Source organism: Moschus berezovskii, chromosome 8, assembly GCF_049115385.1.
Source record: "Moschus berezovskii isolate FMDL1 chromosome 8, NW_MosBer_1.0, whole genome shotgun sequence".
Lineage (NCBI taxonomy): Eukaryota > Metazoa > Chordata > Mammalia > Artiodactyla > Moschidae > Moschus > Moschus berezovskii.
In genome coordinates this window covers 3086921-3110684 of record NC_142467.1, presented here as the reverse complement: position 1 = coordinate 3110684, position 23764 = coordinate 3086921, and the positions used below count along the sequence as shown (strand labels likewise).

Here is a 23764-nt window from a genome sequence, read left to right as displayed (position 1 = left end):
TAATGAATGGATGAATTCGCTCAGTCATGTCCGACTCTTTGCGACCCTGTGGACAGTAGCCCACCAGGCTCCTCTGTCCATGGGATTTTCCAGGCAAGAATACTAGAGTGGGTTGCCATTTCCTTCTACAGGAGATCTTCCTGACCCAGGGTTTGAACCCGGGACTCTGGCATTGTAGGCACACGCTACTGTCTGAGCCACCAGGGAACTGAAGCATTCTTAATGTGTAAATTGAATTGACAAACCCAGTGCTATTTAGGACAGACTTTCCAAATTTCTTCTAGTACTGAGTTTTCAGTTAATCCGTATATAATGTCTAAATTTAGGGATATACATGTTATTTCTGGTTTCATCTGAGATGAGACTTAAATCTAGGACTTCACTGATATTCTGTTTTTACTAGGAAGTATTGGAACTACATCTCAATTCTGAATTTAAAAAACTGTTCTGACAAAGTTCTTAAACGGAATTACTAATAATTAATTCTTTTTTTCAACAACTGTTTGCCAAGGGCACTGTGTGTAGAGTGGTAAATGTGCACAGCTTCTGCCCTCATGGAAAGGCTCCCTTATGCGAGGTCTAGCAGAGTACAGTGGACTGGCATGGAACACCAGAAAGATAATAAGGCGGCAGGGCTTCAGGGAACCCAGGCTTCAGTCCCAGGTCCACTGTCTACCAAATAGTAGCCAAGTTTCTTAATCTCTCTAGGACTTAATCTCTTCCTTTACAAAATGAAAATTAAACAAAAAGTTCAATATCAACAACTCCCACAAAGTTACTTCAAGGGTTAAATATAAAAACACAAAAAGTGCCCAGTACATTAGTGGTAATATTACTAAATATTCAAAACATTCACAAATTCAGGGACTGGCACATAGATTCCATTCAATATTCATTCTGAGACAAGAAACTTTAAACACCATTTCCAAAGAAAGTGAATCAACCAGAAAATACACGATAACTATATTTAAACCCACAGACTGGTTCCAAATAGGAAAAGGAGTACATCAAGGTTGTATATTGTCACCCTGCTTATTTAACTTATATGCAGAGTACATCATGAGGAATGCTGGGCTGGAAGAGGCACAAGCTGGAATCAAGATTGCTGGGAGAAATATCAATAACCTCAGATTTGCAGATGACACCACCCTTATGGCAGAAAGTGAAGAGGAACTCAAAAGCCTCTTGAGGAAAGTGAAAGAGGAGAGTGAAAAGGTTGGCTTGAAGCTCAACATTCAGAAAACAAAGATCATGGCATCTGGTCCCATCACTTCATGGGAAATAGATGGGGAAACAGTGGAAACAGTGTCAGACTTTATTTTGGGGGGCTCCAAAATCACTGCGGATGTTGACTGCAGCCAGGAAATTAAAAGATGCTTACACCTTGGAAGAAAAATTATGACCAACCTAGATAGCATATTAAAAACCAGAGACATTACTTTGCCAACAAAAGTCCGTCTAGTCAAGGCTATGGTTTTTCCCGTGGTCATGTATAGATGTGAGAGTTGGACTGTGAAGAAAGCTGAGCGCCGAAGAATTGATGCTTTTGAACTGTGGTGCTGGAGAAGACTCTCGAGAGTCCCTTGGACTGCAAGGAGATCCAACGTGTCCATTCTAAAGGAGATCAATCCTCGGTATTCATTGGAAGGACTGATGCTAAAGCTGAAACTCCAAAACTTTGGCCACCTCATGCAACGAGTTGACTCACTGGAAAAGACTGATGCTGGGAGGGATTGGGGGAGGGAGGAGAAGGGGACAACAGAGAATGAGATGGCTGGATGGCATCACCGACTCGATGGACATGAGTTTGAGTGAACTCTGGGAGTTGGTGATGGACAGGGAGGCCTGGCGTGCTGTGATTCATGGTGTCACAAAGAGTCGGTCACGACTGAGCGACTGAACTGAACTGACTGTGCCTAATATAGGTAGTTACCATCTTTTTCTTCATTTTATACTCCTTAACTTGGAGTTGCATTTAAAAGATATTTTAAAATACGTAAGTGCCCGCACAGACTATACAGTCCATGGAATTCTCCAGGCCAGAATACTGGGAGTGGGTAGCTGTTCCCTTCTCCAGGGGATCTTCCCAACCCAGGGATCCAACCCAAGTCTCCAGAATTGCAGGTGGATTCTTTACCAGTGGAGCCACAAGGGAAGTCCAAGAATAGTGGAGTGGATAGGCTATCCCTTCTCCAGAGGATCTTCCCGACCCAGGAATCGAACCAGGGGCTCCTATATTGCAGGTGGATTCTTTAAGAACTGAGCTATCAGGGAAGCTCCTACATAAAGCAAAATTTAGTACAAAATTTAAGTAACAAAAGAATAAAGAAATAAAATGGCTGGTCAAAGAAGTTCAAGCACTTATTAAAACACCCAAAGAAGGTAATTTGTCCATTACAGCCACAGCACTCTAGTTCATGAACCCAAATATTCATGAATACATAAAAAAATGACTCATTCTCTGAGTATTACTTTTAACATAAAAATCTTTCAAAGTGACGCTGCAAAAAAACACATTAATGCACGCAAAACCATCTTATAGATTCTAAAATTTACCTGTTTGAGTCCTTCATCAGTCAGTTTGTCCTGGTTGCCTACATGAACTTTCTGAAGTAAAGGACAGTGAGAGGCAACTGCAATAATAGAGGTGTCAGAAAGCTGTTTACACCTGTAAGCTGTATACCTAAGAAGTCCAGGACATTTAAATGCTAGAACACACACGCCAGTATCAGACATACTGCGACAATCAGAAATGTTGATTTCAATTATATTTTGACTTCTTGATGCAATTTTTTCCAATAATTCATCAGTGACCTATGAGAGGGGAGAAAAAAAGCAATAAATTTAAAACTTTGCTAAAAATGGAAACTTTCTATTCTTTCATTAAATTTTTTCTAATATATAATAATTATAGAATGAAAACCACAATCGAAAAGCTTAATATTAAAGCGTAATAAGAACTGTCGTATAATTTTAAAATTATATTTGGTCTTTTGTCTCCAGTTCCTAGAACAGAGCTCCTAAAGTCCTAGGAATTTCCTGAGTGATGGGAATGTCTTTTGTTTTCTTTAGCTAGCCCCTTGTGACCATGCCTGAGTTTATAGTAATGAAATGACCTAAGTTGGGGCCCCTAGAGAGCTTTAGGATGGGAGCTGGTCACCAGAAAGACCAGACACCATGTGATTAGAGTGCGGAAACTTCCAGTCCCATCCTCTGACTTTCTGGGAAGAGAGGACAGCTGGAGATGGGTTATAAAAACTCTTGAACAATGAGATCTGGAGGGCTTCTGAGTTGGTGAATATTAAAGTGATGCGGTCTAGTGGTTTTCCCTACTTTCTTCAATTTAAGTCTGAATTTGGCAATAAGGAGTTCATGATCTGAGCCACAGTCAGCTCCTAGTCTTGTTTTTGCTAACTGTATACAGCTTCTCCATCTTTGGCTGCAAAGAATATAATCAATCTGATTTCGGTGTTGATCATCTGGTGATGTCCATGTGTAGTCTTCTCTTGTGTTGTTGGAAGAGGGTGTTTGCTATGACCAGTGCGTTCTCTTGACAAAACGCTATTAGCAGATAACAAAGATCATGGCATCTGGTCCCATCACTTCATGGGAAATAGATGGAAAAACAGTGGAAACAGTGTCAGACTTTATTTTTTGGGGCTCCAAAATCACTGCAGATGCTGATTGCAGCCATGAAATTAAAAGACGCTTACTCCTTGGAAGGAAAGTTATGACCAACCTTGACAGTATATTAAAAAGCAGAGACATTACTTTGCCAACAAAGGTCCGTCTAGTCAAGGCTATGGTTTTTCCCGTGGTCGTGTATGGATGTGAGAGTTGGACTGTGAAGAAAGCTGATCGCCGAAGAATTGATGCTTTTGAACTGTGGTGCTGGAGAAGACTCTTGAGAGTCCCTTGGACTGCAAGGAGATCCAACCAGTCCATTCTAAAGGAGATCAATCCTGGGTGTTCATTGGAAGGACTGATGCTAAAGCTGAAACTCCAATACTTTGGCCACCTCATGCGACGAGTTGACTCACTGGAAAAGACTCTGATGCTGGGAAAGGTTGGGGGCGGGAGGAGAAGGGGACGACAGAGAATGAGATGGCTGGATGGCATCACCGACTCGATGGACATGCGTTTGAGTGAACTCCAGGAGTTGGTGATGGACAGGGAGGCCTGGCATGCTGTGATTCATGGGGTCGCGGAGAGTCAGACACAACTGAGCGACTGAACTGAACTGAAAGTGATGTGAGGGTGATGTGGCTTTAGAGGACAAAGAAGCTCCATACCCTCTCCCTGAAACCTTGCCCTAGGCATGTTTTCCATTTGTCTGGTCTTGAGTTATATCCTCTACACTAAAACAGTAAACATTAGTATTTTCCTGAGTTCTGATCACTCGAGCAAATTATCACCTTGAGCAGGGGACATGGGGAACTTCTAGTTTTAAAGATGGTCAGTCAGAAGTATAGGTGGCTCCAGACTTCCCTGGTGGCTCAGATGGTAAAGCGTCTGCCTACATGAGGGAGACTGGGGTTCGATCTCTGGGTCAGGAAGATCCTCTGGAGAAGGGATGGCCACCATCTCCAGTACTCTTGCCTGGAGAATCCCATGGACGGAGGAGTGTGGTAGGCTACAGTCCAGGGGATCACAAAGAGTCGGACAGGACTGAACGACTTCACTTTCAGGACTTGTGACGGGTATATTAAGCGGGGACAGTCATGGGACTGAGCCCTTAAACTGTAAGGTCTGCACTAACTCCAGGAGTTAGTGTCAGAATTGAACTGAATTGCTGGACACCGAGTTAGCGTCAGAGAATTTGTTAGCATGGAAAAAAGCACACATTTGGTGTCAGAAACAGCAAGTGATAATATAATGTACTGGTTTTCAATAAAAGCCTAAAAATCTATCCTTGTTAGGAAAACACACTTTAATTAAACCTTTAAACTCACCAAAAACTCCCACCAACAAAACTGTATTAAAATTTTGAGTTGGTTCTTAACCCAACAAATGGTATGTATCAGTCAACATGATGCATGAATCTTGACTTTTCCAACATATTAGATGATACCTACCAAAGTATATAAATTTCAATTGCTCTCCTACTTCTATCAGAATACAGTTCAGTTCAGTCGCTCAGTCGTGTCCGACTCTCCGTGACCCCATGAATCACAGCATGCCAGGCCTCCCTGTCCATCACCAACTCCCTGAGTTCACTCAAACTCATGTCCACAGAGTCGGTGATGCCATCCAGCCATCTCATTCTCGGTTGTCCCCTTCTCCTCCCGCCCCCAACCTTTCCCAGCATCAGAGTCTTTCCCAGTGAGTCAACTCGTCGCATGAGGTGGCCAAAGTATTGCAGTTTCAGCCTCAGCATCAGTCCTTCCAATGAACACCCAGGATCGATCTCCCTTCGAATGGACTGGTTGGATCTCCTTGCGGTACAAGGGACTCTCAAGAGTCTTCTCCAGCACCACAGTTCAAAAGCATCAATTCTTCAGCGATCAGCTTTCTTCACAGTCCAACTCTCACATCCGTACATGACCACGGAAAAGACCATAGCCTTGACTAGACGGACCTTGGTTGGCAAAGTAATGTCTCTGCTTTTTAATATATTATCAGAATACATTACATATAATTAAAGCTACAGCTTATACAATATATCATCTTGGGTATTAGGACACCAAAGACTATATACAAAGGCCATTAAAAAAAAAAAAAAAAAAAGCTTATCTCAGAAGACTCAAAGCTAAATATAAGTAATTTTAAAATTCATCTAGTGAAAAACTCACAGGACCATCTTGATTTTTTAAACAATTTTAAAAAAAACAACCTCTACACATGCCCTGCCCAATCATATTTCAAAAAAAAAAAACAAGAGTTACCATTATTCAAGTCTTTTGAGTAAAAATAATGATGAGAGAAAATACACATGATTAAAGTTAGAAAAGAAGAAGAAAAGAATTGGGGAGTGTTGAGGAGTACAAGGAGTAAGAACCAAGGCTGAAACCACCTTTGTTTCTACTTGTTGGAAACAGTGTGCCTCTTTCTCTACTTTCTTTTCTTTTTTTTAAACCTCCAAACCTAACTACCAGGAGAGGAGAAAAGCTATTCTTAGTCTGAGTTTGTAACAAATAGCTGGGATATTCAAGACTAAGGAAGTTAAAACCCAGTGGATCCCTTCACATTACCGCTCCCTACACTCTCAGCCACAGCTAACTAAATATTCACCATCGCCCCTGGATACAGACTTCAAGAGCTCAGGCAGGAAACACTGTATAACTGTCTTAACCCTTATCAATAAGGCAGGAAAACAAAAAGGGAACTTAAAGACAAATGCTCGGGAGCTTGTTTATTTTGTTCACAGTACATGTGCTATAAACAGACACATACGCTACCAGTGGTCTGCTGGAGTCGGCCTGCACCAGATCAGAGTCTGAGGATGCATCACTTTCCCCATCAGTGATAGCATCACATTCTGGGACACCACACTGGCAGCTTGAAATTGGTCGGGGCGAGAGTATCTATACCACAAAAACTGGAAAATGGAACAAATCGGGGCTTTTTCTTTGTTCATTTGTTTTTGAAAGCCAGCTGTTAAAACATTCACCAGTGCGTCACCACTAACAAGATCATGGAAGGTTCTGAGCAGGTTTAGTACTCTAATAAAATCCTATTTTTAGTGGATATTTCTTATGTTTCCAATGCCAAGTACTGACAACCAAGGAAGAATTTAACAAGTCCAACCGTCTGTAACAAGGCAATATAAAGTACTTTCTTTCTTAAATGACACCACCATATAAACATAATGGGCAGCTGGGCATTGGGGAGGATTGGAAAACTCATCCAAGTGAAAATTAAAATCAAGGTAAGTTATCTTATTCCATTTTGCTTCGATTTCTTCACACAAAATTACATTATAAGAATACTATTATCAAAAGTATAATAATGATTATATTAATAGGGCTAATGATCGTATCAACTCATAAGGTTGTTGATCAAATGAATATACATAAAACGCACAGAACAGTACATACATGGCAAGTCAGCAGTACTATTTAAGTGTTTGCCATCACTGTCTACTAATTCTCTCTCCAAAAAATGAAAAGTTTAGTAACTTTTTCAAATGTAGTAGAAAAAAATAATAATACGGTGGAGGAAACAAAGAGGACTACAGCAAAAAGGATTAAGAAGCAACCCAAACTGCCAATCCAAACCAAAAGATACATTCATCACAGAAACCTAACTTGAACTTGAATTTGAAAAATAAACAATGACTAAAGCACAGAATTATAGATTTTAGTCATTTGAACTATCCTGAAAAACTACAGTGTGAAAGAAGTGATTTCTAAGAAGAAAAAAGATATTTTTTGAGTAGGTCAAATTGAGTGTTTTTGTAGAATCAGAATCCATACCTGCTGACGACTACTAAGATCCAGCTGCTTCCAAAACTGGAAATCTAAACAAAGGTCACGCCAGTACTTGCAAACCAATGATGCAGAAAGGCAACGTTCATCCAGAGATAAATTGGAAAATATCTACGAATAAAAAAGGAACCACATAATATGTGTTAAACATTTTTAAGGCAATAAAAGTTTTTACCAGTTAGAAAAAATTAATCTTTTCAAAAAAATGTATCCCTTGTGTCAAGGACTGATCACAGCAAGGGAGCTGCTCCGGTATATAAGAAATCCCAAGCACACTGTCTTTGAATGGCTGAGCACCAGGTTCCCCACAAATGTGTGCTGTCTTCTTCAGTTCAGTTCAGTCACTCAGTCGTGTCCGACTCTCCGCGACCCCATGAATCACAGCACACCAGGCCTGTGCGCTGCTGTATGTCCCCACAAAAATGTGGATGAAGGGGTAGTCATCCGTCGCCATGAAAACTTAACCTTTTAAAACAGAAAACCATTTTAGTACAAGTGACCATTATTAAAAGAGTCACTGTTATGGACTGTCCAAAAGAGGAAGTATGATATGGGAGTAGCTAAGATCACAACCGAGAAAGGAAAAAAAGAACACTCAATCTACTAAAATCATGAATACAAAGAGATATTATTACAAACCTTACAAAAAAAGAAAGAATTATAGGGCAGTATTATGAACAATTATATGCCAACAAATTAGATAATCTAAACGAAACAAACTTCTAGATATATACAAACTACAAAAAAACTGATTCAAGAAGAAATAGAAAATTTCAATAGACCTATAATAAGAGAAAATGTTGAATCTTCCAACAAAGAAAGGCCAAGGACCAGACGGCCCTAATAGTGATACATTTAAAGAACAAATAGAAATCCTTCTTAAATGATTCCCAAACCTGAAGTATAAGGGAACTCTTGCTAACTCTATGAGGTTAGCATTACTCTGACACTAAAGTCAAAGACAGCACAAGAAAACTATATACCAATGTCTCTTACGAATTTAAATGCAAAAAATCCTTAAAAAGTCTACTTGGCCCTTGAACAGCGCAGGGATTGGGATGCTGACCCTTCATGCAATTGAAATCCAAGTGTAACTTCATAGTCGGCCCTCCCTATATGCAATTCAGCACCCACAGACTGAACCAACCAAGGGTCATGTACTATCACAGCGTTTACTGCTGGAAAGAAAGCTGCATGTAAGAAGACCTGCACAGTTCAAACCCAGGCTGTTCAAGAGCCAACCATCTCACCAAAGTACATCAAGCAGCGTCTTAAAAGGGGATACGCCACGGTCAAGTGGTATTTATCCCAAGAATGCAAAGATGGTTCAACAGGCAAAAACGAATCCATTTAAAACACCACATTAATAAAATAACGGTTTAGAAAACTCAACCATTTCAATTAATGTAGAAAAAGCATTTGACAAAATGCAATACCTTTTCTTGACAAAAATACTCAGGAAACTAGGAAAGAAGGGAACTCCCTTAATGTGATAGACGGCACATGTAAAAATCCTGCCATTATTATTATACTTAATGGTGAAAGACTGAATATTTTCCCCTGAGATGCAGAACAAGACAAAGATTTCTGCTGTCTCCACTTCTACACAGCACTGTACTAGAGGTCCTGGCCTGGGCAACTACACAAGGAAAAGAATTAAAGGGCATTCGGATGAGAAAATTAAAACATTCTATAGTTACAATTATCATGATCTTATACAGAAAAATTATACACAAAAAAATTTAGAGCTAATAAGCAAATATTTCTATACACTATCAATGAACAATTCAGAAATAAAATAAGGAAGGACTTCCCTGGTGGTGCAGTGGATAAGAATCAACCTTCCAATGCAGGAGACGCGGGTTTGAACCCTTATCCAGGAGGATTCCACATGATGAAAAGCAACTATAAGCCCATACACCACAACTAGTCAACACTCAATCTAGAACCTGTGGCTCTGCAAGAGAAGCTTCCACTCACTGCAACTAGAGACAGCCTATGCAATCATAAATAAATAAATACAATTGTAAAAAAGGAAAGCACTTCTATTTTTAATAGCATCAGAAAATGCTTTTATACAGTTTCCATGTCTTTATATTGAAACTTTCCATTCTTTGGGTCAATGTTATATTGTCTTATAATTTGAATAATGTTTCCTTCCATTCCTTAACATGTTTATTATAGTTTGAAGTTTTTATCTCCTAAGTCTAATATCTGTGCTTAGTCAATTTCTATTAACTGTTTTGTTTCTTCTCAGTATAGGTCACTTTTTCTCTTTTTACATGTCTCATAATTTTTCATTCAAAACCAGACATTTTAGGTAACATATTGTAGCAACTCTGGAATTTCATTTACTTCTCTGAAATCTGTTTCAACTTTAATCTCCCTGGCCTTAAATGGTAGGATCTGAAGCTTGAATGTTTGTTTGCATGTCTCTGCTCAACTTTTAATTCTTATTCATATTTCTTTAGCGTGGCTTCCCTGTGTCTAAATTTGGGCAAAAAAAATGCTCAAATACCTCGAGCCTGCCCTTCAATCTGTGCATGGGTTGGGAAGAGCATATTCAAGGCTTATTCTCAAGGTTGCTCTGGCCCTTGCTTTCTGCTAGATACTCTCAAGTCTCCCCAGGACCTGTGCATAGTTTGAGTAAACCAAGGATATGTGAAGAGCTTATTATCCCTTTACGGTCTCTCATTTCCAAGATCTGCTGATCCCCACCTCACCCAAATGGCACCACAATATGAAATTTGCAAATATGTGGGTTTTAACCATTTTCTTCCAACAAAGTTCATCATGTTTAGTTGACAGATTCAGGTTGTTATTCATTGCCCCTAACTGAGTTACCCTCTTAAGACACCAAAACAGCTAGTTGCTGCTATTCAGCCACTAAGTTGTGTCTGACTCTTTGTGACCCAATGGACTGCAGCACACCAGGCTTCCCTGTCCTTCACTATCTCCTGGGGTTTGCTCTAATTCATGTGCATTGAGGCGGTGATGCCATCCAACAATCTCATCCTCTGTTGCCCGCTTCTCCTCCTGCCTTCAATCTTTCCCAGCATCAGGGTCTTTTCCAATGAGTCAGTTCTTCGCATCAGGTGGCCAAAGTATTGGAGTTTCAGCTTTAGCATCAGTGCTTCCAATGAACACCCAGGATTGATCTTCTTTAGGATGGACTGGTTGGATCTCCTTGCTGTCCAAGGGACTCTCAAGAGTCTTCTCCAGCACCACAGTTCAAAAGCATCAATTCTTCGGCGCTCAGCTTTCTTCACAGTCCAACTCTCACATTCATACAGGACCACTGGAAAAACCACAGCCTTGACTAGACAGACCTTTGTTGGCAAAGTAATGTCTCTGCTTTTTAATATGCTGTCTAGGTTGGTCATAACTTTCCTTCCAAGGAGTAAACGTCTTTTAATTTCATGGCTGCAGTCACCATCTGCAGTGATTTTGGAGCCCAAAAAAATAAAGTCTGACACTGTTTTCCCATCTATTTCCCATGAAGTGATGGGACCAGATGCCACGATCTTAGTTTTCTGAATGTTGAGCTTTAAGCCAACTTTTTCAGTCTCCTCTTTCACTTTCATCAGGAGGCTTTTTAGCTCCTCTTCACTTTCTGCCATGAGGAGATACCCCTCATCCAAGGTAAGGAGCAGTGGCTGCACTTTGCTGGAGGAGCCGTGAAGAGATACCCCACATCCAAGAGACACCCAAGTAAGACAGTAGGTACTGTGAGAGGGCATCAGAGGGCAGACATACTGAAACCTTAATCACAGAAAACCAGCCAATCTGATCACACGGACCACAGCCTGTCTACCTCAATGAAAGCCCAAATAGTTTAGGGCAATTCTGCCAGTTATTTACATACATATGGGTATTGATATGTGTGTAAATGCATATATGACATGTGTGTGTATACATATATATATATACTATTTGCAGAGAGGAGTCACCAAACTTTTCATGAAGCCCAAGTCAGAAGTTCCTCTCTGGTAGATTTTTTATGCTTGATTTCATAGACAAGAAAATAAAGACTTAGAGAAACCAGATCATTTGCTGAAGGTTAAAGGACTACATGATTTTAAAGAGCTCATTTGTCCCTTAGCAAACAGAAGATGTGTGGCATATGGTCCCTGGAACCAAGCAACACCTTGTTTAAACTACGTGTGACTCTGGATGGCACCCTCTTTGGGAGGACTGTCACAACGGTAATTGACTGAACCCAGACAGATTTTACTCAGGCGGAAGGAGATTCGACGGGCGGGTGAAGGGAGGACGACGGCAGCACCAGCAAAGGCAGAGGGCAGTGACAGCAGGGTCAAGGCTGACCCGCCAGTGCGCCTTGAGCAGACCTCCGCACTGGTCTGCTGCGGCCGCCTGAGGAGCGGCCCTCGATGACCCCGCCTCCTGGACTCACAGCTGTCGAAGTCTCTCCTCAGGAGAGCAGGCGGGGCCTACGGACTCGCTTCTGATGAAGAGAGGGCAGCAGAAGAGACTGGGTTAAGAGAAGAGCGGCTTCTTATTCTGGGTGTTCCTGACCCTGCTGTTGCATGTGAGTAGCCCTTTGGAGAAGTCTCAAACGGCAGGGCAAGGAACTTCAACATCTGGCCAACAGCCAAGCAGGACCTGAGGCCTGCCAACAACCACGCGAGTAAGCCTGGGTGAAAACTCTCAGGCCCCAGCGACACCTTGATCATAGCTTCGTAAGAGATCTTGGATCAGAGGGACCCAGCAAAGCCATGGAAAGATTTCCACAGAAAACATGAAATAATAAATGTCTGTGGTCTTAAACTGCCAAACTTCTTAAACAGAAATAATTAACATATATTTTAACATACTGGCTTTTCTTACAGCCATTAAAATGCTATCTCGCCCATACCATAACTCCTCAGAAAATAACTACTCTGCCCCATGGTGTTTTTCTTAATTCATGTAACAAACATCTGTGCACATGTACCTGGGCTTCTCTGGGAGACATTAAGGTATGAGATTTGTTCACTGACTTCAAAATTATATATTCAAAGACATGACTGAATTATCTTTGGATAAGCTGAGATTGAAGAGAATGAGCATTTCAAAGGTTGTTTTGAAGAAAAAGAACATAAAGGACTGACCTGGACCAACATTTTTGATAAATAACAAAGAGGAAAAAATGACAAAGAAGAAACTGAAATGGCCCTTAAATCAAGCCAGGAAGTTGCTTACGTTAACACACTCCTGTTAATAATGGCTTGAACATGACAGAAGTCCACACCAAGTAAGTATTCTAAGGCTGCAAAAGATAAAAGCATGGATCATCTTATATTTGTTGCTCACTGTCCTAATATAATATACAAAGGGAAATGAGTTACTCTTTTAATCCAGGTCATCTAGCCCTGCCTCCTGAAAAACCTATATGCAGATCAAGAAGAACAGTTAGAACCAGACATGGAACAATGAACTGGTTCCAAACTGGGAAAGGTGTACGTCAAGGCTGTATATTGTCAACCTGCTTATTTAACTTATATGCAGAGTACATCACGTGAAATGCCGACTGGATGAAGTACAAGCTGGAATCAAGATTGCCGGGAGAAATAACAACCTCAGATATGCAGATGACACCATCCTTATGGCAGAAAGCGAAGAGGAACTAAAGAGCCTCTTGATGAAAGTGAAAGAGGAGAGTGAAAAAACTGGTTTAAAACTCAACATTCAAAAAACTAAGATCATGGCATCCAGTCCCATAACCTCACGGCAAATAAGATGGGGAAACAGTGAGAGACTTTATTTTGGGGGGTTCCAAAATCTCTGCAGATGGTGACTGCAGCCATGAAATTCAAAGATGCTTGTTCCTTGGAAGAAAAGATATGACAAGCCTTGATGGCACATTAAAAAGCAGAGACATTACTTTGCCGACAAAGGTACGTCTAGCCAAAGCTATGGTTTTTCCAGTAGTCATGTATGGATGTGAGAGCTGGACCATAAAGCAAGTTGGGCACCAAATAATTGATGCTTTTGAACTATGGTGCTGGAGAAGACTCTTGAGAGTCCCTTGGACTGCAAGGAGATCCATCTAAAGGTTTCCTTTCCATCCTAAAGGAATCCAGTCTCGGGTGTTCACTGGAAGGACTGATGCTGAAGCTGAAACTCCAATAGTTTGGCCACCTCATGTGAAGAGTTGACTCACTGGAAAGGACCCTGATGCTGGGAGGGATTGAGGGCAGGAGAAGGGGACAACAGAGGATGAGGATGGTTGGATGGCATCACTGACTCGACAGACAGGAGTCTGAGCAAGCTCCGAGAGACAGTGAAGGACAGGGAGGCCTGGCGTACGGCAGTCCATGGGGTCACAGAGAGTCCAACATGACTGAGCGACTGAACAACAACGAGCCTTGGAGAGCAGAAGAGGAAGCAAAGGACAAGTGCTGCCTGTCACAGCATGACTTGGAAGTTGGACACACTGCTTCTGCTCCCACCCTATTACCTGACATTTAGTCACAGCCACCCCGATCCATGAGAGGTTAAGAAGCAGTCTCCGGTTAGGTGGCCATGCGCCTAGCTAGAACACGGTAGGTTCTGTTACCAACAACAACATAAAGGGAACGATATCGGGAAACAGAGATGACTTCTAGTCAAGACCTGGGTTGAAAACATGCTTAATATTCCTAGATCTTTGGGGGCGGATCTGGACAATGCAACTAAACTATTAATTACCAGAAAATGTACAAGTCATATTACTGATAATAATCTGAACTAACCACTACTAAGCCAATATCCAAGTATTGTCAAGCCTTGAAGATTCTACTTTTGACTAAGGCATTGCTATAAGTTATCAAAAGATACTTCAGACTAAAGAAACTTCCAGAGAACATATTGTTGCTTAACATTTGGGCATAAATATCCCACAGACCTTTAAAAGTTAACCATGCCGACACCTATATTTGGCCATTTCTTTTCTTAATGAAGAGACCTTACCTGCTATCAGACATTACTACAAGATAAGGTTTATAAGCGAGCAGGTTGCATGCAAGTTATAGAAAGAAAAGAAGTAAACCTGTGTAGCAATTTCATATTGACTATCTCCTTTGTGTCAGTTCAACTTTTCTGGTCTTTTCAATTTTTTTCCTATGAACATCATATACTGCCTCTTTCTTAAATAGTCTACTTACAACAACTTGCCAAAAGCTGGAAAGAAAAATTTACTAACTAGTCTGTTGAATAAAGCACTTAGAAAAACAGAGACCCAAAATATATTTCTTGAATTTTTCCTTTTTTTTTACTTGCACTGTGCAGCTTTGCAGGGATCTGAGTTCCCCGACCAGGGAGTGAACCCGGGCCCCGGCAGTGAAAGCATGGAGTCCTAACCACTGACCTCCAGGGAATTCCCTTTCTGGTATTTTTCTAACTATACAACCAAAGGGAAGTCATAGATTCTAAAATATTTCCTAATCTATAGTCAAAATAATTTCTCATAGTTTAACCTTTAAAATTTAAAGCACAGCAAGCCAATAAAACCCCAACTATGACTACACAGACTGTCAGTCTATAGTCAAGTATTCACACAAGAATAAGTTTTATTCTAAAGCAAGTCACCAAATTCACTAAAACATGACTCCTTTTTCAGTATTCGGGGAGGAGACACCATGAAACGATGTGTCCTCCGACGCATCTCCAAGATTCTCTGAGCACTTCCTTGTGTTCCGGCACAAAACAGTCTAAGGTCATCTTGTGTCGTCCTTGGCCCAACTCTGGAATCAGTCATTTCTCCAAGGAACACTGAATCCTTTTCGCAGAGAATGGTACTCAGAAGCTAAGATACGGACACTAAGCATACTCACTGTTCTGGGTGCCACTGCTCAGAGGAAGGCAACGCATCCGTGAACGCACACATGCAACCCATCCCCCAACACTGCTCCCAGCTTCTCCACCACACAGGTGCCCTTACCACGCCGCCTGAGCTCCCAGCTGGCCAGGGCTCGGGCAGGATTCACTATTTCTAACTGAAGTATACTTGAGTCACAACATTATGTTAGTTTCAGGTGTACAACACAGTGATTCAATGTTTTTACAGATTATACTCCATTTGAAGTCATACAGAATAATGGCTGTATTTCCCTGTGCTGGACACTATGTGCTTATTGCTTCAAGACTCTTGATAAGCATAAAATAGGATATTTAACCAAAGGAAAATAACTTTTTAAGAAAGTATCATTTTAAAAGTAAATGCTTCCATATTTGCCTTCATGAATCTTCCCTCACATTCCCTATCATTTATAGAACCTGATATCTTAAGCTGATAAAGAACAGCTCAAGGTTAACCCCCTTGACAGCTACTCATTACAAGGCACCAAAATTTACAGACTTCCCAAAATGAGAAGAAAACAAGTCTCACCTTTTGGTAGCCTTATTTAATTAAGCTATCCAAGATTTCTAGGCATTCTCCAGCCAAAAGATATCTTGAACCTGACTTCCTAAGGACACGTCACTTCAGCACTGGCTAAGATCATCCCTGGAACTCCAGAGACGGACCTTCTAGAATTTATGTGGTACCGGAACCTTAGGTCAAAGCATTCACGAAAAGCTACATTAACTTAGTTCCTCTTACCCACTACTAATCTACATTCAAAGCTTTAAAAAGTTGTATTACTCATTTTCTTTGACTCCCATTTTCATTGTTTTTTTTGTATCTGAAAAAACCAGATCAGATACATAAGCTTTCCTCCAAAACACATTTCTCTTATAAAACTCTTCCTTGATCACTAAAGCAACTTGTTGGTAATAAAGTTATAAAAATACAGATTTAATAACTACGGACACACCATCAGAGACACATTCATGGTAAAGTGGTTTTCTAATGGTGGTGATGGATTTTGGATCTCTCACCCGGTCGGCTTGGAAAACAAATAGTCTGCTGACAGAGACCAAGGTATCTAAATACATAGACACAAAGCCTCTGAAATTTAAATATAGATTCAAAATACCCAGTGACTCAAATAGCAACTACTTAAAAATATTCCACTGCTGTCATTTGATAAAACTGTTATAGTGATTCTACTATATAAAAACCTAATTGTGATATCAGTAGACAAGATTGCTTAAAGTTTTAAAGGCAACAGGTACCAAAGACGAGGCTACCTTATCTGATCTAAAACAATGCATTAACCAGTTCAAGATCAAATGTAATGGGCTTAATTAAGTGTTCAATACCTAAGAAAATGATATACCCAAAGTTGAACTTTGAAGGGCCATTCCCTGCTTCTCAAATTTCTTATATTTAAAAACAATTCAACCCCAAAGACCCAATTATAAAATTAGCCTCTGACTCATAATGGTTAAAGTTGACTGGTGTTAAGTTTCCACCTGCCCTCCAATTAAGGAATTTCTTTCATAAAATCTCTGACAGAAGGTTCCGTTCCATTCAGACGCTCAGTCGTGTCTGACTCTTTGCGACCCTGTGGACTGTAGCCTACCAGGCTTCTCCGTCCATGGGATTCTCCAGGCAAGAATACTGGAGTGGGTTACCATTTCCTTCTCCAGGGGATCTTCCCGACCCAGGGATTGAACCCGGGTCTCCCGCATTGGAGGCAGACGCTTTAACCTCTGAGCCACCAGGGAAGCCTGACAGAAGGTTAATCAAGCCCTTTTACACTGTATGTTGAAAAGACCTCACGACCTGGAAACACTGAGCTGAGTTCTAGCCCAGGGTCTGCCATTCACTATCTAAAATGCCCTGGGGTAAGCCATTTCACTTCTCCAGGCCTGCTTTTTTTCATACATAGGGAGTAGGGAGTGATCAAACGACCTCAAAGGTCTCTTCCTGAAGTTGCTGCTGCTGCTAAGTCGCTTCAGTCGTGTCCGACTCTGTGCGACCCCATAGACGGCAGCCCATCAGGCCCTCCGCCCTGAGATTCTCCAGGCAAGAACCCTGGAGGGGGTTGCCATTTCCTTCTCCAATGCATGAAAGTGAAAAGTGAAAGTGAAGTCGCTCAGTCGCTTCTGACTCTTAGCGACCCCATGGACTGTAGCCTACCAGGCTCCTCCGCCCATGGGATTTTCCAGGCAAGAGTACTGGAGTGGGGTGCCATTGCCCCAGTGAAGCTCACCATTTCAAGAAAGAATTCATTTTTACACAGCTCCCAGAAGAAGGGGGAGACAGAGGAAGAGGTGGTTGGATGGCATCATGGACTCCATGGAGATGAGTTTGAGCAAACTCCAGGAGGTGGTGATGGACAGGGAGGCCTGGCATGCTGCAGTCCATGGGGTCGCAGAGTCGGACACGACTGAGCAACTGAACTGAACTGAATCATACCATATTGAAATAAATACAGTATGGCATAATAATATGGGATACTACACAACAACTAAGAAGAATGAAGGAAACCATATACTAACAACAAAAAACCTCCAATTCATACAGTTAATGAAAAAAATTGAAGAACATGTACATTTTTATGCCATTTGTGGAAAAGGCTATGAAGTTTTACATAGGGCTTTCTACAATGAAGACAATATTCTGGATATGCAGAGTCCAATACGGTAGCTACCAGCCACACATGACTACTGATCTCTGAAACACACTTATTATGACTGAGAAGCTGAATTTTAAATTTTACTTAATTTTAACTACTTTAAATTTAAATAGTAATCAGTTCAGTCAGTTCGGTCGCTCAGTTGTGTCCTACTCTTTGGGATCCCCATGGACTGCAGCACGCCAGGCCTCCCTGTCCATCACCAACTCCTGGAGCTTGCTCAAACCTCATGTCCATTGAGTCGGTGATGCCATCCCCTTCTCCTCCTGCCTTTAATCTTTCCCAGAATCAGGGTCTTTTCCAATGAGTCAGTTCTTCACCTCAGGTGGCCAAAGTATTGGAGTTTCAGCTTCAGCATCAGTCCTTCCAATAAATATTCAGGACTGATTTCATTTAGAATGGATGGTTGAATCTCCTTGCTGTCCAAGGGACTCTCATATAAATAGTAATATGTGACTAGAAACTACTGTACCCCACAATACAGGTCTAGAAAAAAAATCTAAACTGGTAATGGTAGTTAGTGACCTCTGGAGAGAAAACTAGATAGGGGTGAACCAAGGCAAACTTTTGCTTTCCCTGCATTATGTGAACTTAAAGCAGGTAATACTCACTACTTACATAAAAAAAAAAAAACAACTGAAAAAGACCTATTGACATTGAGTCAAAAATTTGACTGAACCAGAGTAAAAAGAATTGAGTTTTTTTTCTTTTGCTTTTACAATACCTGGGAAAAACTGAACAAGTATGGTAGTTTGAATCAACTCCCCTAAAAACATCTTTAAATCATATTTTGTCACATCTTTCTCCCAAACTCTCTCCCCTCCACCTTCCCATTCTCTGTAATTATAGTAACTTCTGGTACAAAGGACTCAGCAGTACAATTTTAGAAGTTATGGCCCATTATCAGGGAAATTGGGCATACTTTCTAATGGGGGCAATGGAGTTTTGCATCTATAAGCACAACCCTCTGGTACTGCTAAAAAAAAAAAAGTCACCGCTCCCTAAGTCTTCTCTTCTTCAAGCCAAAAATAGAGCCAGAAACTTTTCACCATCCAATGTCTCTACTGGGGCTCAAAACAACTCAGGATAGAAACACTTCTTAGAGACTTCCTTTATTGGCATGATGTATATTCACGCAGAGTCTCAACCCAGACTTCCTAAACACCTGGTCATTCGCTCCTTCATTAATGTTTACTGAGTGCTGTTAAATACCAGGCACTGCACTTAGGGGAGGAGACAGAGCAATGAACAATATTTAAGTAGAAAGAGCCTCTGCCCTCCAAAGCTTGATCCCCAAAAGTTAACTGGGTTGCTAAACACTAAAACACTCGGATTCCAATTCATTCTAGACAGTCCCATTCATGCTGTGCTGAACACCATGGGGACCACGGAAACCACACAGAGGAGCTCATCCATGCTTCCAACACGAGTGGACATCCACGCAACACGTGCAAAGACTGCAACACAGCAGGGGACACCCAATGAACAACTGCCCCAGATGGCCCTCAGAACAAGTTTCCACAGCCCTCAGCAACAATGTGGAAAAGAACAACGCTGTAAATAAAATAAACTTATTATATCGCAACTCTCCTTATTATGAAATCGTGTCTTTCCTCCTTTTTTATCTTTTTCTTTTACTTCTGTTTCTGCAATAAAACGTCCTCTACCTCATGAAATAATGATAGCTTAGGTAGAAAGTGGGAGGTACCTGCTTTTTACTTTGTTTTTAAACAGTCTTACTTACCAAATAACAAGACAGCAATCAAACCTCTATGCCAAATATTTGTTGATACTTCATTTGTCCATGTTGTCCACTAAGTTAAAAGATTCCAGAACATCCCCTCTGCCTTAAAATGCACAGCCTGAATACACAGAAGCAGTAATTACTCCTTCAAAAATACACCACTGAAAGGTAAACAACTTCAGTTCATCCACTCAGTCCTGTCGGACTCTGCAACTCCATGAACCGCAGCACGCCAGGCCTCCCTGTTCCTCACCAACTTCCGGAGTTTACCCAAACTCATGTCCATTGAGTCGGTGATGCCATCCAACCATCCCATCCTCTTGGACATGTGGAAAAGTTAAGCTTTCCCAGTTCTTTGCTATATTATTTACAAAAATATTAATATCACAGTAAAACAAATCTAAACACACAGGATTATAAACGGGCAAAAAGTCCAAAGTATATTGTTGAGAATAAAAATTATAATTGATAACAGCTACTTCAGTAACAATAAAAGTAGACAAATTCTTATCTGGGTTTTTCTAGTTAGCCTTAAATATCATCCACAGTGATAAAGGGGGTTTGTATTTATTAAGCTCCAGAAAGCTGCAGCGTGGCAGTGAGAGAGAAGAGAGAAAATGAACGGAAAACAAACTGTTTAATACTAACTTACTACAAAGCATCACATAATGAAGTTTATCACTAGCACTGACAAAACTGCAAATTTTACTTGGTAGCTGAAAGTGTGACAAGGTTTTCACGGGATATCTACCTCTTCCCCACTCAAAAAATACACTTTTCCGCCAACAAAAAATACACTTGTCCTTACCGTCTGGTAATCTGTCTGCTTTACCTACGATAATAGAACATAGCATAAATAAAAGGGTTTTCCAGTCAGACAGGCCTAAACTCCGCAGATCTGTCTGTGTGTGACCTTGGGCAAGTCATTCAACCCCTTCAAGCCTCAGTGGACTGTAAGCTCCACAGGAACACACACTACGTCGGCCTGACTGACGACTGTAGGCACGGGGCGCTGATACATCGGTTTCTTCTTGTGTAAAGATGTTAACAATATTTCTTTCACGGCGTCAACTGAAGGATTCGGTGAGATATTATATATATAAAGCTCTGGCACTGCGCCTGATCATCGTAGTCAAGTGCTCGATAGATAAAAGGTACCTGTTTTTTGACATCAGCTAGCAGTGATCAAATGGGAAAGTGCTGTCTGAATACTTTCCAACACTAACATACAAAAGTCTTTACCTGGTTAAGCGCAAACCGCTCAGGGGATTTAAAACACACACACACACACACACACACACACACACACTTCACAGAAAACCTAAAACACACACACACACACACTTCACAGAAAACCTAAAACACACACACACACACTTCACAGAAAACCTACACACACACACACACACACACACTTCACAGAAAACCTACAGTTGCTACAACAGTGGGCTCGGGACTCTCCTAGGTGAACCCGGGATTACGGGCAGCAGACCCAGGCGGTTGAAAGGACCTTCACCGCACTCCAAGCCCCTGCACTTGAAATAACCGGCTGTCAGGGCGCCCCCCCGCCGCGGGCGTGCAGCAGAGAGGACCCCGAGCGGGCCCGGCGCGGGGCGGGGGGCGCGCAGACCCACCTTGAGCAGGATGGAGGGCGGCAGCTGGTTGATGTCCGGGGCGTCGGGGGGCGGCTCCCTGTGGCAGTCGCACGGCGGCTCGGGGCCCTTGGGACAGTCGGCGTCGCCGCACTCGTGCTGCGGCTGCCGGGCGGCCGAGGGGGCGGCGCCCCCCGCTCGGACCGCGTCCCCGCCGGCCTCCGCGGGGGCCCCTCCCGGGGCGGCGGGGGAGCGCGGGGCGCGGAGCGGCGGCGGGGGCTGCTGCTCGGGGCCGCCGCCCGCAGGCCCTCCGCCGCCGCCGCCGCCGCCGCCGCAGGCGCCCCCGCCGCAGCGGGGCTGCTTACAGGGGGTGCAGGCGGGGACCCCGGCCCCCTTCCGCTTGCACACCATCTCGGGGGGCGCGGGGGGCTCGGCCGGCGGCGCCCGGAAGGGCCGCGAGGCGGCGGGCGGCGCGGGCGGGCTCACGGGCCCCGCGAGGGCCCACAGGAGGCTCCGGGCCGGCCGCTCCCGGGCGGCGGCGGCGGCGGCGGCCGGCCCCAGCTCCCTGCGGCCGGGGGCGGCGGCGGCGGCGGCCGAGAGCAGGCGGCGGCGCGCGGCGTCCTCGGCGGCCAGGCCCGCGCGGCGCCGCGCCGGGGGCTGTGAGGAGGCGGCCGCGTCGTAGGCCCCGAGCGGCCGCGGCGACGACAGCGGCGGCTCCTCCTCCGGGCCGGCGGGGGCGGGCGCGCCGGGGCCGTGCACGACGAGGCAGAGCATGCAGGGCCCGCGGAAGAGGCAGTCCCGGCCGCGGGGCGCCGCCGCCTTGGCCGGGGCCCCGCGCGGCCGCCTGAGGAGAGGCCGGCGGCGGCGGCGCCACCAGCTGCCGCAACGGGGCCGCTTGTGGCGCGGGCGGCGGCGCGGCTCCTTCGAGAGCAGGAGGCCCATAGGGGAGGCCCCGCGCGGGGGCCGGGCCGGGGCAGGCCGCGCGGGGGTCGGCCGCGGGCACACACACACACACACACACGCGGGCACACGCGCGGCGCGGGGGGCTACACGCTCTGCCCCGGGACGCCGGGAGACCACGGCGGGGCGCGAGCTCTGGGGACGCGACGGAGGCCGGCGGGCCTGCTGACCGGGCGGCCGCGCGCAGCCTGGCCCGCCGCCTCAGGTGGTCATGGCGGCGGCGGGGGCAGCGCGGGGCGCGCCTCAGACCACTTTAACGGCGGTTCTGCCGGGGGCGGTGCGCGCGCCCGCGGCACAGCTCGGCGCGCAGGGAGCGCGCGGCCTGCCGGGGAGGGGGCGGGGCCTCGGCGGCGCGCGCGCGGGGCGGCGGCTCGGGGGCGCGCGGCTCGATCGGGACTGGGCGGGGCCACGGCGGCGCGCGCGGCTGCTTGCCCCTGACCGCCGGTCCCGCCGCCGCGGGTGCGGGTTGCACCCACTCTGTCCCCGTCGCGCGCGGTTTCCCGGAGCCCACGCCCCCTTCGTGGGGCCGGGGGAGCCCCCTCCGAGCCCGCCGGGTGACGTCCGTGGGCACAGCCGCGCTGACGTCGCTAGGCGCACGTTCGGGAACCGCCATTGGCCGGGAACCGGCGCGCTCACCGCCCGACCCGGACGCCGAGGCCGCTGAGGAGACCGGGTCCCGCCCGAGGCCAGCCCGGGTGCCCGGTGGGCGCTCCGCTGCACCGGCGGGAGCGCGGCCCCGGCCCGGCGAGAATGGTTCTCCCGCGAGGGACTCACGGGTGGGCCGGCTCCGCTGTGTTTCTGCGCTTGTCTGCAGACACCTGTTGCTAGTGACGGACCGCCTGTCCCTAAGTGCATTTCAGGATGAACGCACGTATCGGGTGATTTCAGTTCAGTCGCTCACTCGTGTCCGACTCTGCGACCCCGTGAATCGCAGCACGCCAGGCCTCCCTGTCCATCACCACTCCCGGAGTCCACCCAAACCCATGTCCATTGAGTCGGTGATGCCATCCAACCACCTCATCCTCTGTCATCCCCTTCTCCCACGTTCAATCTTTCCCAGCATCAGAGTCTTTTCCAATGAGTCAGTTCTTCACTCAGGTGGCCAAAGTATTAGAGTTTCAGCTTCAACATCAGTCCTTCCAGTGAATATTCAGGACTGATCTCCTTTTAAGATGGACTGGTTAAATCTCCTTGCAGTCCAAGGGACTCTCAAGAGTTTTCTCCAACACCACAGTTCAAAAGCATCAATTTTTCGGTGCTCAGCTTTCTTTATGGTCCAACTCCTACATCCATACATGACTACTGGAAAAACCATAGCTTTGACTAGATGGACCTTTGCTGGCAAAGTGATGGCTCTGCTTTTTAATATGCTATCTAGGTTGGTCAGATGGCAACCCACTCCAGTGTTCTTCCCTGGAGAATCCCAGGGACGGGGGAGCCTGGTGGGCTTCTGTCTATGGGGTCACACAGAGTAGGACACGACTGAAGTGACTTAGCAGCAGCAGCAGGTTGGTCATAGCTTTTCTTTCAAGGAGC

The 23764-nt window shown here is 44.6% G+C and overlaps 1 protein-coding gene across 2 annotated transcripts in view; it reads right to left on the bottom strand.

Annotated features, from left to right (window-relative positions):
- Nucleotides 1-22229, bottom strand: part of FBXL17 (F-box and leucine rich repeat protein 17) — a 526365-nt gene extending 504136 nt beyond the window's left edge. The window contains exons 1-3 of one of the 2 annotated variants that reach the window (XM_088838428.1): nt 21311-22229; nt 7416-7538; nt 2557-2814 (exon numbers count right to left, since the gene is read on the bottom strand). In XM_088838428.1, coding sequence (XP_088694554.1) covers nt 2557-2814; nt 7416-7538; nt 21311-22210 — 1281 coding nt within the window. In that variant the 5' untranslated portion in view covers nt 22211-22229. The remainder of the gene's footprint in view (nt 1-2556; nt 2815-7415; nt 7539-21310) is intronic. The other variant, XM_055430119.2, reaches the window with a different exon arrangement.
- Between the last annotated feature and the right edge of the window lie 1535 nt (nt 22230-23764).